Here is an 18,738-nt window from a genome sequence, read left to right as displayed (position 1 = left end):
CACAACTAACTTTATATTTTAACTAACAATGACAATAATGTTAATTACAATTCACTTGTAATCTTTAATGAAATACCTTTCTTCTTCAAAATCTATTTCGTGATTTTTTTATTTACTTATAATTATGACAATGCATCTTAACTGTTTTTAGTACATGCACTGCAAGCTACATACATAAAATTATTGGCTAAAACTTTAATGTCAAAATTTTTAGATATCATAAACCCAAATTTGAAGCAGACAAAGAGCCACAGAACCATATATCTCTTGCTTGGTAGTCACTAAGCAAACATTAGATATGCAATTTAGATCCTGTCAGTGGTCCTTTTCAATCTTCAATTGGTCCTTCCAATGTTTAATACCCAATATAAATTGCTTAACTAGATCCATGACAATGAGGAACTTGAAGATGACAAAGGTTATTTGAGATTTTGATTAAAAGTAAAATCAGGTACAAAATTTCACATTTCTAAATAAACAAATATTAGTCATCTCTAGAGCAGAGGCCTGCTGAAGTAGAGTTGATAATGACTTCCAAGGGAATAAAAACAACAGGGTTTTTTTTACAGCTGTACTAAAATAATACTTCATTAATTTAAGGCAATATTTTAGTGAAAGCCTAGTTATTCATGAGATAAGTTATTAATCAGAAATCAAGTCTGTTGCCAAGAACATATAAAAAAATATTAGTAACATAATACAAATTACTCATTCTTCAGCATGTCAAACCAAAAATTGGCACCAGCTTTTACAGAAATGTTTTGATCTAAATTCTGCTAGCAAGGTAAAGGCTTATGTCTATGCAATCAAAAAATTCAATAATGATTGAAATAATAACGAAGATGGTAGAAAATACACAAGAATAGGTCATATTGAAAAACTGAATGATTATGTGGCCATAGATTGCAGAATGTTGGATATTTAGTAGAATTTGAAAAAATATCCACAATTTTGGTTGACTGATACAATGAGCTGATAACTGGAAAACAATGAGTTTTTATATAAAACTGATGGAATCTTTACCTATTGTGAACATTACCTTAGTCTCAATTGGATTGATTTGTAAAGGTTTAATAACTCTGTCTACAGTGAACAAAATGATATTTAACCTTCTCACAAGCCCTTTGATAAAATGACATCAAAGGAAAACATCAAAAAAAAAAAAAATGATAGAAACTAGTGTGAAGGATCAAATAATTTTTCCACAGCATGAATACGTAAATTAAATATCTATTCAGGGATTTATTAAAATAATTTTCTATTTAATCTTGCTAGTGAACCTCTTCTTTCCCACCTCAAATTCTAATATAAATTCAATTGCCTGACCAGACCAATGTCAGAATATAAAAGGAGATACTCCAATATTGTGAGATCATCCTTACCTATGGGTTATCTCATCACATAGTGATATCTTTGCTTCTATTCTCAAAATCCAGACTGCTGTTTACCTAAAATTAGGTATCATTCCTATATCATGATTAAGGTATTAAAGGTACAAGGACACTATAATTATTTTCCATTATTAATACTAACAGTTAGTAGTAGTGCAAAAAGCAAAACAGTTATAAAGTTTTAGGCACTGGATGACTGCTCATATGCAAATAGATTTTAAACCTTGCTCTTTAGCAAGGTAGCTAACTCTGTTTGCCTAGTTGAACAAAAACTTCCACATCGCTAGACGTGGAACTGTTACACAGGTTGCTGTAGAAAAAGTATTAAAATAAATTGGGTATCAATTTCTTCAGTGAAGATAGCCAAGAAAGCTTACATGTAGACTGATTATTTATTGTATTTAGTCTTACTGCACTGTTTTGAATTCAACTTTCTGAAATGCCAACTCTGATTTTCAATCTCCAAGTATCGGTAAGACACTGGTGTCAACTAATAGTAACTATTGAATATTATCACCTCTTTCAAAAGGGGTCATATGATCATTAACCCTTTTGATACCAACCTGCCTGAGAATGCCCCTAGTTTTATGATACAACGTTTCAATTTTAAAGTGATTTAAATTAAAAACTCCTATCAAAACCTCATGTTAATTTATGTTCCAAACACCAGCTTTAAAATGACAGGTATTTTAATAAATAAAACAAAGGTAGTGTATTTCAACATAAATACGGTAATGTGAAGGTGCGTGGCTTAGTGGTTAGGGCATTCGGCTCATGATCGTAAGGCCACGAGTTCGATTCCCGGCGACACGTTGTGTCCTTGAGCAAGACACTTTATTTCATGTTGCTCCAGTCCACTCAGCTGGCAAAAATGAGTAGTACCTGTATTTCAAAGGGCCAGCCTTGTTATACTATGTGTCACGCTGAGTCTCCTTGAGAACTACGTTAAGGGTACACGTGTCTGTGGATTGCTCAGTCACTTGCATCTTAATTTCATGAGCAGACTGTTCCGTTGATCGTATCAGCTGGGACCCTCGTCGTCATAACCAACGGAGTGCTCCTTAAATGAAAAGGTTAAAAAGCAATCGATGCTGTACATTGTGGAAGAACATCAAACTTTCAGTATATTACTTTAAGCTTTTTATTGAACAACTAGAGGTTAACTTTTGCTTTCATACCTCATTTGATAAAATAAACACCAGTAGATTACATGCTAGTACGGATTGGAGGGGTTTACCATACTATCATTACTCATTTTATTCTTTCATAATCATTTGAAGTTGATTCAATTGATCCTATACTCCTACAAATGCACTATATCATTGGCTTATCTACTAAAAGTGTGGCGTGCAACAAAAACTTCAAATATCTGTATAGTTTGTATTCAACTTTCCAGTTCATAGCATCCATCAAAAGATGATTTATTGATTTCAGAGGAAGACAGAAAATAATAGTCATGAGGTTATTGGTTTTATGTATATGAAAGGATGTACAATTATTAGCATGATAATTTAGCAAGAATTTTCATGTGTCAGCACAAATTTGCATGGAAAAGTACAACTGAGTATATACTTTTAGATAATTAAAGACAAATTGTAATGATAAATACCAATGTGAACAGTTCAACAAATATTGATTTTTATGAAATCTGCCTTTTTAACAGGTTATACCATAATATATATCCTATTAAATATAGACATGAACATTGAAATGTGTTTGGATGTCAAATAAGAGAAAGAAAAAGTAGGCATTCTGAAGTGTCTTTTTTTCTTCTTTCTTTTTATCTTCCCATTACATATATTTCTGTTCTTATGCTTACATCCAATGTAAAAAAAAAAAAAATGAATTAGATGAAATCTAAAAAAGGAAACCTAAATAGTTTCAAAGATATACTACATTCCATACTGAAACAAAATTTGAAGTCAAAGATATGGTTTACGTATATGAAGTTAAAGTCTCTTAAATTTAAGATGAGAAGTAAAATAGAAGATGGGAGATGATCTGTTTTTCAGTAGGATATTCACTTCACATATCTGGTCCATATTTTGTGTATAGAAAAATCATTTCTTGTTCTCTGGTGTGCTTAATCCATATTTTGTTTTTATTTTATCAATATCATCTTTCTTTTTGTCTTGGTCAATTCGTTTAAAAGCCTGAAAAAAAAATGTAGAGAATGATAAGATTTATGTAAAAATTTAAGAAAATATATTTTAAAGAAGACAAACAGAGAAACAATTGTTTTTTTTAAATGAAATTAACTTAGTGTTATCTTTAGGTAGATGATTTGCTTCTTAAAAATTAGTCTTCTGGTTTATAGTGATGGAACATACAAAGCAGTACAAATCAGAAGTTTATTAAAGATAGGCAACTTGAAAAGAAGAGCCTTTTATAAAGCGTTAAAACACAATGGCTAAAGACTCAGAGATACATATATACATACACAAGCATAAACGTGTGTGTATATCTATGTGTATTTTGTATGCATTTCACTTGTATTTATACAAGCCAACATTAAGAGAGAAATCTTTTGCTAACATAAGCAACAGATATCTGGGCACCTTCCATCCCTTAACTGATCTGGTAATTATGCTTTCATTACAGCCACGACCAGTACTAATTAGCTCAGGTAGGTAAGAAAATCTAGTGAACCAACTCAACACATGGTGAGTGTCTGGTTCTCTATACAATATATCTTTTAACCTAGATCTCATAGTTGAAAATGGTATGCTATGCCAGTAATTTTCAGAGTAATATCTTCATGCACAACTAGATTTACTGAGTAAATTTAGTTGTGCAAATATAAACTTGCCTATCAAAATGCTTTCATTAGGATGCAGTCTATAGAGTGTACTTGAATTATACAGAATTACATCTATCAACAGAATAAGCTGTACAATATAGCAGACATATCAATGTTGTGTGTAGCTGAAATGTAGGAAACAATTTTCAGTGTTGTACTCAACCTCAAGATCTATTAAATATTTAATTTGAGTACAATTGGAAATTTTATGAGATTTGAATAAGTTTAAAACTACACATATATATTTTGTGCTAGTGTGTTGTTAGTGCAATATTAAAATTTATATTTGTATTCATTTCTCAACATAGTCAATTTTTTAAAATTAAGCCACAATTTTCTGTATCTAATCAGTAAAATATAAACCACTGAGAAAAAAAGAATCAACATTTAATTTTAAGCACACAACACAAGCACAAATTTATAAATTATTTCAAAATTATCTAAATCTCTTAAGATGTTTAATTGCTCTCTAATTAGAAATAATTAAATGTTTTCGAGCTCTCAAGATTCAGGGTAACAGAATGAAACAAAACAACCCGAAAGAAAAAAAGGAAAAGTGGAGTAGTCATGACAAAACACTGTGTTGAAATACTGATCAAGAGTAAAACATCAGATACATAACAGAGTTATGCCCCTTAATCTAAGCACATTTCCAATTTCTTTTCTCGGTAGTTGAGGCAATGAAGGCGTGTAGATTAGTGGTATGGGCTCAAGATCGTGTGGTCGTGAATTCGATACTAAACGGCGCATTGTGTGGTTGAGCAAAACACTTTATTTCACGTTGTTCTAGTTGATTCAGCTGGAAAAATTGAATAGTACCTGAATTTCATAAGGCTAGGCATGTCACATTCTGTTTATGCTGAATCTCTCTGAGAACTATGTTAAGGTTTAAAACACTCATTGTAAGCAACAGAGAGCCAGTTAGTAATAAAGATGGAGTGTTTAAGTTGGTAGTTAGATTCACTGTCCAACTAGCTGGTGTCAGACTAAGGAAGGATTAGCAGAACAATGGTTTACAACAGAAGGAAGCAGAGAATGCTTCACCATGAATACCACAAACATATGAGATCAAATCTTTGGCGAATAGTAAAACAGAGTAGTTGTTGCATAGTCAGTGGTGACAGCTGTACTTCATTTGGAGTGGTAACAGAAAGGAAAAGCATACTATGTGAGCCAAAAGCAATTGAAACATTCATTAATAACATCAATGGTACTTGACACTGTTTGATGGGACATTGTTATTGTCTGAATCATTGTGATTTTTTTGTTGACAAATGAAGGAAATGTCTCATATTACAAACTTGAAGTGAAATAACAAACTTTCATGTTCATCTTTGACCTACTTTTTACTTTCCAGAAGTGATAGTTCACAATAAGATGTTGAATTGGCAAAGCAAAGTCATTAGAGCACTGGATAGACTGCTGAGCAGCGTATTTTCCAACACTTTCTTCTCTGGCTTAAAATTCTACCAAGATCAACCCTGTTTTTCTTGAGGCAGTGGGAGCTGTTACAGTGTCAAAAAAGATGCTTTCCAATATCTGCATCAGCTCTTTGGTATTTTCAGACAGCAACACAGATGCAAGCTGTGTTGGCTTTGGCCTTACAGAAAGGTCCCCCTTGGATAAAACTGGTATAGTGGAGATGGAAAACTTGCATGCATGAGTAACTGCTGGGCTTCTAACATAAAAGGAAAAATGCTCAGGCTTGTGTTCATAGGTATCAATACATCATCAACCCTGGTGGAGAGACCTAACCATGGCAAAGTCAGCACTCTCACTAGATCTAATATTGCATTTGACAAGATCCCTATCAATTTAGGAAATTTCTCCTCCATCATGATATGGCTTTATTGTTGTGATTCAAAAAAGGGTAGCCAGTGGTATATCAAAATTAATCTTTCAGAATATAAAATGCAACCAGCTGTAAACTTCATATTCTTGCAATTTGACATTCAATATTATTTTTTATGTGGAAAATGAACAATTAGAAATCATAAAACAAACAAAAAGTGAAATCCAACATACATATTTCTTTTGCTAGTGATTATATTCATAGTGAGACAACCAGAGGATATTACAATGACTATGGTCAATAGTTAAGCTTAACCTTGTCGCCATTTGGCTTCATAATGATAGAATATTGAAAAAAATAATAACAATGAATAAATTCTCACCTTCACTGCTTGATAATATAGTACCACAAGGTACCTGTTGCATACATTGAAACCAGATAAATGATCACAAGCATTCTTTGCATCAAATATATCTTCATATACTACATATGCAGTTCCTCGGGTTTCAGCTGTATTACCACTGGAAAATAAAATGGTTAAATTTTTAAGTTTTGATGTTCCAATATTTGCATGCTGAACTGAAACCAGTAAATCTTAGACTATGAAAAATGTTATTCCTTCTCTCTCTCTTCCTTATTAGATATAAACCTATTTCCAGTATCACCCAGCTCAATTTCAGATATTTCAATATCCGTGGATGACAGAATCAGTAACATCAGACTCACAGTATTCAGTTATGCCCATAGTACAAATTCTGCTGGGGTTGACTATTTTTCATTCTTCCAGGACTAATAAAATAGTAATATATTGGCAGTCAATTCAGACCTCTATATCGTCCTTACAATTGTGTGTCCTTATGCCAATGCATGAAGTAAATATATGTAAATTCAGAAAAATAACACCCAAAATGATATTCCTTTGCAGAATTATTAAAACCATTTTTGTTGTTGCTGCTGCTGCTGCTGATGATGATGATGATGATTATGATATAGTATGAGAGTCTTGTAAAAAAACTACTTGTTAGTTGGATCTATGAAAGATAGCTAGATGCTTATTGGCAAACTAAGTAAATGAAAGATAAATTGTAACTCTGGATGAATAGCTTGTCCATCGCAAGTTAACTTCCCAAATACACAGGTGTAAACAAACAAACATAGATGATTGGTAAAATGTTGAAGTAAATAGAATGAAGTACCTAGTAGAACATTTAAACTACATGCTAAATGTGTGTATTAAGTCAATTAGTCAAAGAGACTAAGATTTAAGTGGTTGGAAAAAAAAAACACAAAAATTTAAGAATGTTATTTTCGAAACAAATTTATAAAGCAAACAAAATTTGATTAAAACAAATTATTCCCTTATTTGTCTCAATGACTTTTGAATGGTAAAAACTATTCCACTCTATGGAAATTTCAGTGAAATGAACCATTGTAAATTGTCTTCAATATTCTGAAGCATACACACGCACTGACTTATTGAATTTTCACTCAAGTTTTACAGTAGAGGATTCTGCATGCAAATTTTGATAGTTCATGAGCAAAATCAATAGAATCAATGTTATAAAACAATATTCCATAGGATATCAGGTTAACATAGGTAAATAATAACTAAAACGATTTATTACAGCTGCTGCTGAGAACACTCATAGTAATGATTATTTACCTATGGACAATTAGAAATTCTTTTTTTTACAATACAGGTAAATTTAAAAGTAAAAACAGGAAACTATATACCAATGTACAATAATTTCAGTTGCTGCAATTCTAAATGATATAAGTAAAACTGAGAGGAAAGATAAGATAAAAAAAAGAGCTTGATAAAGTTTGAGAGAACTGACATAAATTAGCAGCAAGAAGATAGATGACAAAAACATCAGTGATACAATTAATATTATTTGATTAATATTTAAATTCTGGTTCACTTACATTCTTTTTGGGCATATTGTTTTAGAATTAGCTAATGAAGATTTGTTCCTTGAAGACTTAATTGGCACACCTAAATTTAACTTTACTACATATTTAAAGTACTTTCAATCACATCTGCCACACTGTAGAACACTACTACAATATCGTCAGGACATTATCTATCCCACCCAATCCAAAACAACACAAAACAAATATATAAACATCAAAATAGCTGTCAGCATTAATCATTCCACTAATCCTAATCCCTGCACTGGGATGTAAAACACTGAAAATAGGTGCTAAAGAGAAAACACTGTAACTCCCCGACCAAGCTCATCTCACCGTTCTCTGTTGTGGCTACCAGACCAATACAACAATTGATTTAACACTGGCAGAAATGTAACGTGTCCATGCTGCTACAATGTCATCTGTACTATAAACTATTATAAATTTCAGTGCAATGTGGACTTCAGCTACATGAAGACATAGTACATCTGGAATGCTAGTTCCATTGGTCACACCCATACATTTAACTAATTAGCTACATGCTAAAGAGGGATAATTGGGGGTTATATAACAAAAACAGTAGTTTGTCAAAAAAGTATTTCCAACCATCAAGGAAATCAGTCAATGATACCAATCTGTAACATAAGACATGCTATCAAAACTAAGACTAGCTGTTTATGTTTTCATGTATTTTCACCAAGTCAACTGGTTACATTGATGCACACCACCCAACCCTCAATTTACAAGACATATAATGCAATAGACATAGAGTATGTGTCCTGAACTACAGGGATAACTGTTTGAAGTTCTCATCTACACAACATCTTGGTACTTTTAAATATATAAGTAACAGTAAAGAAGAAATCTAGGAATACACAGTTTCTTTTTCATAACTACTGAAAACCTGAAGTATACCTGAAATAGAAATAAAATAGCCATATATGGTATAGGACTGCAAGTTCAGAGGTCTCGTGTACAAAACCACTAAGCATCTAATTTTTGGTGATTAATCCCCAAGTCAGACTTCATTGAGCTTATAATCAAAGATATTCTAGTTGTGATAGTAAGGATTGTAGAGATGGTACACAAAAGTTTCAACTTCAAAACATCAATTTATGGTAACACCAATGCTTCTATTTGCAATATGATTTGTAGTCATATCTCTAACATTGACCGAAAGTACTCAACATACATTACTGTTGTGAATCATCAGGTTACATCAAAGTTTGAGTTATACCTCTTACTTCTTTTTTATGTGTATTAAAGAAGTTACAATTAAGCAGAAAATAAATAAACTCAGATACATGACACTTCCCTTTCAAAGTTAAAGCATTGTTTGAATTTAAGATAATATAATATGAACGATTACATAAAATAAAATAAAAATGATACTGTAAAAGTTTGAAGAGTTTATCTCTACAAACTTTATTAAAGAAACATTACATAATAGGAACAAAATAATAAAAAAAATTTCAAAAATAAAACTGTTTCCACCAGATCATCCTTCATACAGTCATTAAATCTTATTTAGTTAGTGGAGAAAAAGTCAAATGAGTGTCTGTAAAATTTGGAAATTCTAATGCACTATATTACAATTTATATTAATCAGAACTGATTCCTCATCATTTGGACGGTTTGACTGATAACTAGTAAGCTGGGGTGGGTGGGTTGCACCAGGTTCCAATCTGATTTGGCAAGGTTTCTACAGTGGATGCCCTTCCTAATGCCAACCACTCTGAGAGTGTAGTGGGTGCTTTTTATGTGCCACTGACCTGACACCAGCATCGGCCACGACTAGTCTCACTTGACTTGAGGTCAACACAAGTATGGTATATCGCAAAGCATCTTGGTCACTGCCTCCATGAGGCCCAATGCTTGAATGGTGCTTGTTATGCATGGCCTTGATGACCACTTCATCTTTTTTTAAGTTATAGTGTATCAAATATTACACTATCTGTATCCTTTCCTTTTCTAAAAGGGTGTGATTTGAGGAAAGATCTGCTAATTCGAGCAGGTTGAGCAATCATTCAGAACCTCATTCATTGGTGCATGTAAACATCAGCTTATATATTGGATGATACAGTTAATACTACATGCTGTGGTCCATTTAGTAGTAGGGAATATGAACCTAATTATCCAGGAATATCATCTGCAAAATATTTATTTCTCACCAGCTTAACACCAAGAAACTAGGGTTGACACTTGATACCTTAGGGATTAGGAAACCTTTACATTTGTTCATATGGAATACAAACAATACAGATGTGAATTTAGCATAATGCATTAATTCTTAACATACATTTCTTTTTAACTTATAGGGAGAGGCAATGTTTGAGTGGAATTTAGTCATCATTCACCCCGCAAATGATTGGTATTAAAATGCAGGCTAGAAAGAAAAGAAAATGATTCAAAAGTATAAGTATTGAACTAATTAGAAATATAAGGAGTCTACTGAATTATAAACTATGCTTGAAAAAAAAATGCCAGATAGTAACAGTTAAAAGTTTTTGATCACAGGAATGCTTACCCAGGGTTAACATGGAGCTAAACAATAATAATGGCTTGAAACAGGTGGGGGGAAAAGGAAAGGGATTTCAATCAAAGTTAATTGGTCTACATTGTACAGTTAGTTGAACAATAACAATGAATAGACCACTCTTGAATAACACAGTGGTTTAAGTGTTAAGAGATAATAGCCATGGTCCAAAAGATACATTTAAGTATAATGAAGCAGTGTTTCTATGGTAACCATTCAACCCAAACAAAAATGATATCTATTTTTTTCAACTATGTGATTCGAGGTTAAAAGAATCATCATCATCATCATCGTTTAACAATGATGATTCTTTTAAGTTAGCTACTTATTTGAGTGCTTGAAGTTTAGTATGCATGAAAACCAAACAGACTTTTTGGCCAACCCAATACTCTAGTTTACCTACCCCACAAGAAAGGCAATGTTAACCATAGCAGGATTTGAACTTAGAACATAGAAAATAAGGATCATAATCAAATGTTGCAGGTATTTGTTTACTGGTCTACCAAATTTAATAATACAGATATTATTAGAGATCTCCAACATCAATCCAAGCCATAATACATAAATAACAATATTAGCAGGCCTTTACATGTACACTATACAAAGTACATTTTTCATTACAGAAGTCAAAACATAAAGAGGTATTTAGGAAGTTACAATATGTCTTTTCTTCCAGATTAAAATTGAAGAGCTTCAGACTAATTAAAACATCTCTCAGATTATTTCTTCAAGGTTATGCCTATACATACACATATACATATATTTATATATGTATATATCATCATCATTTTAATGATCAATTTCCTATGCTTGCATCAGTCAGACTGAATTTGTTGAAGCAGATTTATTATGGCTGATTGTCCTTCCAGCAGCCAACTCTCACTTGTTTCCAAGTAGTATTTGTTCCCCATGGCCAAACATGCTGCCACTTGAATCATCAGGGTACTTCCTTACAATTACTGTGTGATGTCAAGACATAGACACACAAACACACATATAAATACATACATAATGGACTTCCTTCATTTTCTGTTTTCTAAATTCACTCACAAGGCTTTGGATGGCCTAGTGCTCTCATAAAAGACACTTACCCAAAGTGCTATGCAGTAGGACTGAAGCTGAAAACATGCAGTTGGGCAACAAACTTCTTAACCTCACTGCTTTGCTTGCACAGACACACATTTTAATACTTGTTACTAACTTGCTATGGGATTTATTGGCCAATAACTTTGTTTTATAAGACACACACATGTATGTATGTGTGTGTATGTAATATAAAACAAAGTAATTGGCCAATAAATCCCACAGCAAATAGTTAACAAATATTAAAATATTCTGAAGAACAAAGAGATCTAGGATTCTATCTTAGAAAGATTTATGCAGAAGTTAGGTACTATTACGTATTATATAGTAAATATTATAATTCTTTTATAGTATGACATATCAACTTCGAAATAAATCTTTATATATTTTACATATCTTTTATAATAGTTGAGTAGATGAAATATTGAAAGTACTAATTCCTGGAATGTAAAACATAATTGAAAGGGTTGTGTTATGTACCCGAGTAAGACACTTTGTTGAACATTACTTCAATCCATCTAAATGTAAAGAACAGATATCTTTTGGGTTGCTGAATGCATTACAAAAACATTAAGACAGGAAAAGCAGAAGGACCACCAGGGACAGCCAACAAGATGCTGAAAATATATGGCAAAGTAGTACATACACTACTCACCTGTGAAGTCATGTAGTACAATTAAATGTTATTCTTAATGACTGGTGTAATTGAAGCATCATCAACTGCTACAAAAGCAATGTTGCTGTTCTAGGAAGGAGCACCTATAGAGGCTGAAATTGCTTGAATAAGTTATGAAATATCACAACTTTATTGAGTCACAACTGAATTATAAACAAAGAAACAGAGAAAGAAAGAAAAAAAGGGGAATATTAAGCAGCAGAAAGTGGAGGAGCAGGGGGCAACAGGCCACACACCCCAGAACAAATGGTGTACTCAACTGTGCCCCACAGTCGTGACTGTGATGGCATTGCCACAAATAGCCCATGACATTCACTGCAGCAGCCACTCCACTTCACAGAGCTCGTTTTTCAGATGAGCTGCCATTATCCTGATTTTGCAGAGGAAATTAGTAGTGCAGGGTCCAAGAACACTGAGGTCTTCACAACAATCAGCACCTGGTCATGCCCGTGTTTGCTTATTTTTCTTCCCTCTGCTTTACAGGTGGTGATAACTGGGTTTGCAGCTGATGCAGCAAAGTTAGAACTGGAGAATATGCTGCTACATATTGCATCCCAGACTAGGGATCTACCTTCCTTGAATGGGAAGAGGGTTATTCCATCAGGTAACCTACAGTCACCAGTTGAGAGAGGAAACCAGTTATAAAAGTAGCAGAGAGAGAACTGATTTAATGGAGATGCTATTCAGGTTTGCGGCAAAACAAGGTATCATTGATGAGACAACTACCAGAGAAGTTCTTAGTTAAGAGAGCTAAGCGTAAGCCACTATACCTAGTAGTCGTTGATCTGAAGAATGTTTGGCAAGTACCATGCACTGTAATCAGGAATTGCTAAGAAAACTAGGTGTAAAAGAATGGCTTGTCAGAGCAGTGAAAACTGTGCAAAGGTGATCTGTCAGCAACTAGTTCAGTGAGTACATAGGTGCCTATCAGGCATTATTTATTATAGTTCTCTTGGCCATAACAGAGAAGGTAGGAACACTTGTATATCAATAGCTTAGTCTTCATAACCTTGTCAGTCAAAGAATTAGAGAGGAAGTTCCAAATGCAGAAGCAGAGCCTAGAATCAAAAGATTTCAAAATAAACCTGATGAAGAGAAAAGACTTAATCAACAAGGAAGAATACAGAACTCCATTGTCATCAAAGCAGTGGCTGTGTTTGATATACCAAAAAGGAGAAGATGGCATTAGGAAGGGCATCCAACTGTAGAAACTCTGCCAAATTTAGATTGGAGCCTGGTGTTGCCATCCGGTTTCACCAGTCCTCAGTCAAGTCGTCCAACCCATGCTAGCATGGAAAGCGGACGTTAAACGATGATGATGATGATGTATACTCAATGTAAGTTATGGGTCATAAGAGAGGCAGTAAGATCACAGATAAGTTGATCCACCAGTAAGATCACAGATAAGTTAATCCACCAGTAAGATCACAGATAAGTTAATCCACCAGTAAGATCACAGATAAGTTGATCCACCAGTAAGATCACAGATAAGTTGATCCACCAGTAAGATCACAGATAAGTTGATCCACCACTATCTTGTGTAAGTCTTGTAAACTGACTTGGATTGCCACCTTGAGGCCGTATCCCCACTTTACCTCTTTCATTCTCGTTACTTTTAAAACTTTTGCTTCCTCCTCCATATTATACAGAATGGCTGCCACCGGCCACACCTCCTCAATCTCTGAGGGTACTCTGCCAATCCTTACCCTGGCCACTCGTTTGCCACACTAAGTCGGCAGAAGTACCCACTCTGGTATCCTTAGCACCACAGTGGAGTGGTTTATCACTTCTTGTTCGCTCGCGAACCGTACCTCAACTGTTCCATACTTTTTCCCTCTGGTATAGAATGTTGTGAGGCATTTTACCTCTTTCAAACACTCTTCTATGGCTTCCACAGTAGCTATTTCAATTCTTTTCGTTGCTGTGGACAGCGTTCTATATACCACTGTCCACTTCATCACGCTAGCTGTCAAAATCTTGTGGCGGGATCAACCTCAATCTGGTTCGCTCCTTTTCAATAAGTCTGTTAAACTCCTTTAGCTTCTTTTTCTCCATCTTCACTTCTCGAGACTGTAGTACGTCTGCAGTTAAACTTCTTCCAGTGGCTGAAGCATAGCTGCCAGCTGGGACTAGTTCGCTTTCCACCCTTTTTTCACCCCCTACTTCACCCATAAATGGGGAAGAAAAACAGCAACTAACAATTCAACGATTTAACAATGAGCTTCAACAATTAGGTTCACCATTACAGGAAACCTTCAACAATGTAACTCACCTCTAACAGGAATCAGAAATGACTAAACCAAACACTAATAAAACAGCAGCGACTATTCACTGTTCAACTACTGACTGATAAACCAACACACATTGAACTAACACAGTAAACCGACACAGCCGAACTAACACCATCAACTACTCCCTTGACAGTTAACTCAGTCCTTATTTATTGTAATCAGTCCACCTTCAGTCATGTGGAGGTGTTTAGGATTCTACCATAACACATACTGAGATCATTGCTTTTCTTACAAGTAAAAAAAAAATTGCTTAAGAAAGGATTCTGACGAAGACAAGTACTTACAGTCTAATTTGTCGTATGGCTCCATATTTTCCAAATATATCATACATTTCTTCAGTTGTGATTTTGTAGGGTAAATTTCGAATATATAATATCCGATTCACCTCCGGCGGCAGCCGCACCTGGAAAAGTTTTCAAAAGTTAACACACATAAAACACATTTTTTTAAAAAAATCATAATAATTGTAACAAAGTTAGCTGTTACAACTAAATTGGTTTTAATCAACATCTCCAAGGTATCCAGTATGATACCTGCACTGAGGCTAAACATACTATCATTTGCTTCAGGTGAATGCTTAGAAGGTATCACAGTCCTTTATATTAGATAATAGTTCACTTGCATTAAACAAGGCTGCAAAGAGAGAGGTTTGGAGACACCACTATGAAAGGTTGCTAAATAAAGAGAATGAATAGGAGAAAGAGAGTCTGCTGAATGCCAACCCAACAGAGGGACCAGCTATTCGAATTGACAGTACCTTGGTCAATATAGCAATTAAGGGTATGAAGACAGGGAAAGCCCCTGGCCCATCAGGAATCACCGCAGAGATGCTTAAAATATCTGGCGGTGTAGGCTATAGCCTAGTCACCCGTATTGTTAACCAGGTGATACATGAAGGAGTCATACCCAATGACTGGTGTAGCAGCACAATAGTCAACTACTACAAAGGTAAAGGTGACACTTTAGATACAAATAATTATAGAGGTATCAAGTTGTTGGATCAGGTAATGAAGGTCACGGAGAGGGTCATAGCCCAACTATTTAGGGAGATTTAGGGAGAGAGTCAGTCTAGATGAGAGGCAGTTTGGGTTTGTGCCAGGGAAAAGCACCACTGATGCTACATTTCTGGTAAGTATTGAATTCTGCAATAAAGAATATAATTAAATAACAGTTTCGTTTGAAAAATAGGTAGTGCACAAGTTATGTTTAATGTTAATAAGGACCATTTGAGTCAAAATGGACTAAAATTCTAAGAGTACATAACATCTTTAACAATATACCCAGTTATTGGTATATATCAGAAATTTACTGCATAATCTTATGAAATCAAACAGAGTTCTTATAGTTCCATTTGCATCTTTGATACCTTATAGGAGCATCCCAATTTTTAGTGCATCTGTCTTCTGCCCATTAAACAGTTTAATTTATTCGAACTGCTAGAAATAACAGCTAAATCTCACCAAACTTACGGTTAATATATAGTTTAACACCCGGTCACCAAAAAAGAAAAAAAAAGAAAAAGGCAAATTTCTGTTTGGCAATCCTTCGATATCCGAAGTGAATTGTTGAGTCGTCGCGGAAACAGCCGAGTGTTTGTTTTGGTTTTGTCGAGTTATATCGAAGGATTGCCTTTTGTTTTCATATTCGTTTTCTACACATTTTTTAAAACCTATTAGACTGTTTTTTTTTTTTTCAATTTTGTTTTGGTGACTGGGTGTTAGACTATACACTAACCAAAATTACATGCTACCGCTTCAACGAATATATTGGGCAAGCTCGGTGTACATTATACGAAGGACAAGGTAGTTATGGCTGAAATGCTTAATCAAAGCCGACTAAAATCTAAACAGAATCTCCTTGGTTTGCCAGAAAGCTGTTTAGACTTAAGTCGGTAGGAAGAGATGTACTAAATCGCAGATGAAAGGCTTACAGGCCATGGGAAGCAGGCTTAGTTACATACTGCTTTGAACAAGTGTTTGGTTGCAAATATTCTTTATTAAATATTCAGCAAGCTATTAAACATGTGATGATAATGAATATTCTTAGTGCCTTTTAAAATACTAGTTCTAGTGTTATATGCTGAGTTGTTAATTGAAGAATTCAATGGTTTTTTTGTTTTGAAGAAATAGAGTTTAGATTCTGACATTAAACCAGATAGTAATAATACCTCTTCTCTAGAGGATAATAGTTTAAAACAACATATAATTTCAATGTTTTGAAACCAAACTTTGTTATTATTTGGATAATACTCTGACAGAATCCTTCGACACAGAAATAGTATATGAACTCCAAATAAAAATAGTAGATGTAATGATATGTGTATGCATTGAATAAATTTATTGAAAGACCTAGGAAGATATAGCGAAACGTATGAGGGAGTTGAGATTACTCTTGAAAACTAGTTGCAGATATTTCGTTATTTGTGGTGCCAAAATAACTGAATAATCTTTTTAGTGCTCATTTTAAAACGGTTACACAAATATAATCAATCTTTTATCTATCTGGATAAATTTGCGAATGGTAATAAAGTCTGTGGAAGAACAAAAAAGAAAAACATTTAGGCTTGTGTTTATAAATTCAGAAAATAAAATGAATCACGTTGTTAAGAAAGTGAACGGAACCATTACACATGAGATTCGAAGCTAAGCGAAGCCACTTGGTAGGTTATAGAGATCAAAAGCTGATAAAATAAATCAACACAAATTATAATTAACTACGAAACTTATTTAAAATGTTAATTTATATTGTTGAAACGGATTATAAATAAATATTTTCTTAAAAACTTACGTTTCCTTTCCTTCCCATAGCCATGTTGCCGGTTTTTAGTTGACATTCACTGAACTATTATGAAACCTCGTCAACACTCCAATTCTCGTTTAGTAAGTAAGAGTATAATTTTAAAATCTTTATTATTTTTGTTTAATCCTATAGCGATTACTATTTAAAATTAAAATGTTGTGATATATATTAATTAAAATAAATTTAATTATCTTTATAAACTCTCGTCATAATTCCCCCTGTTCACCAAGTTGCATGTGTGTGTTGGCTTTCACCTGGCCGCCATCGCAGACGAAAATTACCGCAGACGTAGAATAAACTTTCATAGTGTCCGGACAGGAAAAAAATAACATAAAGCACAAAAAAAGAAGAAAAATCATTCAAAAATATTTAAAATTAATTTCTTTTACAAAATTTTAAAATGTCTGTACCTTCTAAAGACGATGAAATGTTTAGCCCGGAGAGTACGAAGGGTGAGTAGATATTTATATATATATATATATATTTTTTATGTTTCTAATGCTTGAAAAGTTGCGTGTTTACCTTTTATGAGAAATGACGTGTTACTCATCACAAAGTTTTTGGTCGCGTCTGTATTTTTCTTGTCAACAGAATTATATGGCTACCAGGTCCTTTTAATCAATCGCGATTTTTTTCTAATTAGAAACACTTTGTAAATATAAACAAGGTTTTCTTTCTTTTATTTAAAAAGTAATTTTTTACTTTGTAATGTCCTAGGGCGGTGGTGGTAACCAAGGCCCAAGTATCCCAGACTAGATTTAACTAATAAAAGTTCACAAAACTTTCATAAGTTTGTGTACTGAGAAGAAAAGTGGTTTTTAACGTTTCGGATAAGGGGGAACCATGCCAGAAATTTAGTTTCGCTCCTCCTGATTTCAAATCCCATTGAAGTTTTCCTTTCAATGCGCCGATATCGATAAAATAAGTACCTGTAATAACTGCTAGCATATTGAAATCGATCGACTACTTCCACTCTCTGGCTTATTCTAAATTAGAATAATTTTTTTGTCAATGTTTACACATTTTGCAAAACATTTTTCTTTCATGTTTACATTAGAAAAATGTTTTTAAAAAACCTACAAACTTTTACATGTGTTGGCCACTTCATCTGAATATTTATTGTGGAATATTCTGTTTCGATTTGAAATCTGCACTTTACGTAGACATGTGTACATTATGTCTAGGAAAAAAAAAGAAACAAATGCACTTAATATTTTTTCTGTATTTTCATCACCTTTTTTTAAATATGTCCTTTTTGAAAGTTAGGGGGAAAAAAGGTAACATACCAGCTGTTACGTTAAATATAATTTGATTTTTGTTTTCAGATTTTAGGTTGATGGTTAAAGTTATTGAGTGTTTCAATATATGTAATATATTTATTTGAAAGTGTTGATAACTTAAATTTAACCCCTGAATGTAATCATTGTACATATCCCTAAATATCTAATGTGGCTGCAAT

The 18,738-nt window shown here is 33.6% G+C and overlaps 2 protein-coding genes across 2 annotated transcripts in view; one reads left to right on the top strand and one right to left on the bottom strand.

The window, feature by feature from the left end:
- Positions 1-2,765: 2,765 nt before the first annotated feature.
- Positions 2,766-17,567, bottom strand: LOC106876661 (splicing factor 3B subunit 6). Its single transcript, XM_014925296.3, has 4 exons — positions 17,268-17,567; positions 14,765-14,883; positions 6,366-6,504; positions 2,766-3,544 (listed from the first exon to the last, which is right to left on the bottom strand). The coding sequence occupies exons 1-4, from the start codon at positions 17,289-17,291 to the stop codon at positions 3,452-3,454; spliced, it is 375 nt and encodes a 124-aa protein (XP_014780782.1). The 5' UTR covers positions 17,292-17,567; the 3' UTR covers positions 2,766-3,451.
- LOC106876659 (tumor protein D53) overlaps positions 17,512-18,738 on the top strand; it is a 205,132-nt gene continuing 203,905 nt past the window's right edge. The window contains exon 1 of the mRNA XM_014925291.3: positions 17,512-17,731. Coding sequence (XP_014780777.1) covers positions 17,680-17,731 — 52 coding nt within the window. The 5' untranslated portion in view covers positions 17,512-17,679. The remainder of the gene's footprint in view (positions 17,732-18,738) is intronic.

This window comes from Octopus bimaculoides, chromosome 3, assembly GCF_046866305.1.
Source record: "Octopus bimaculoides isolate indiv1 chromosome 3, ASM4686630v1, whole genome shotgun sequence".
NCBI lineage: Eukaryota > Metazoa > Mollusca > Cephalopoda > Octopoda > Octopodidae > Octopus > Octopus bimaculoides.
The sequence above is the reverse complement of the archived record's forward strand: the minus strand, read 5'-3'. Positions and strand labels throughout refer to the sequence as shown.

Bases quoted from the DNA above. Each gene is read 5' to 3' on its own strand.
- LOC106876661 (XM_014925296.3), bottom strand. From the start codon at position 17,291: ATGGCTATGGGAAGGAAAGGAAAC. The intron at 14,884-17,267 runs GTAAGTTTTTAA...AAACTTTTCCAG, and splicing joins CTATGGGAAGGAAAGGAAAC to GTGCGGCTGCCGCCGGAGGT. The intron at 3,545-6,365 runs GTGAGAATTTAT...TTTTTTTTTCAG, and splicing joins TATATTATCAAGCAGTGAAG to GCTTTTAAACGAATTGACCA.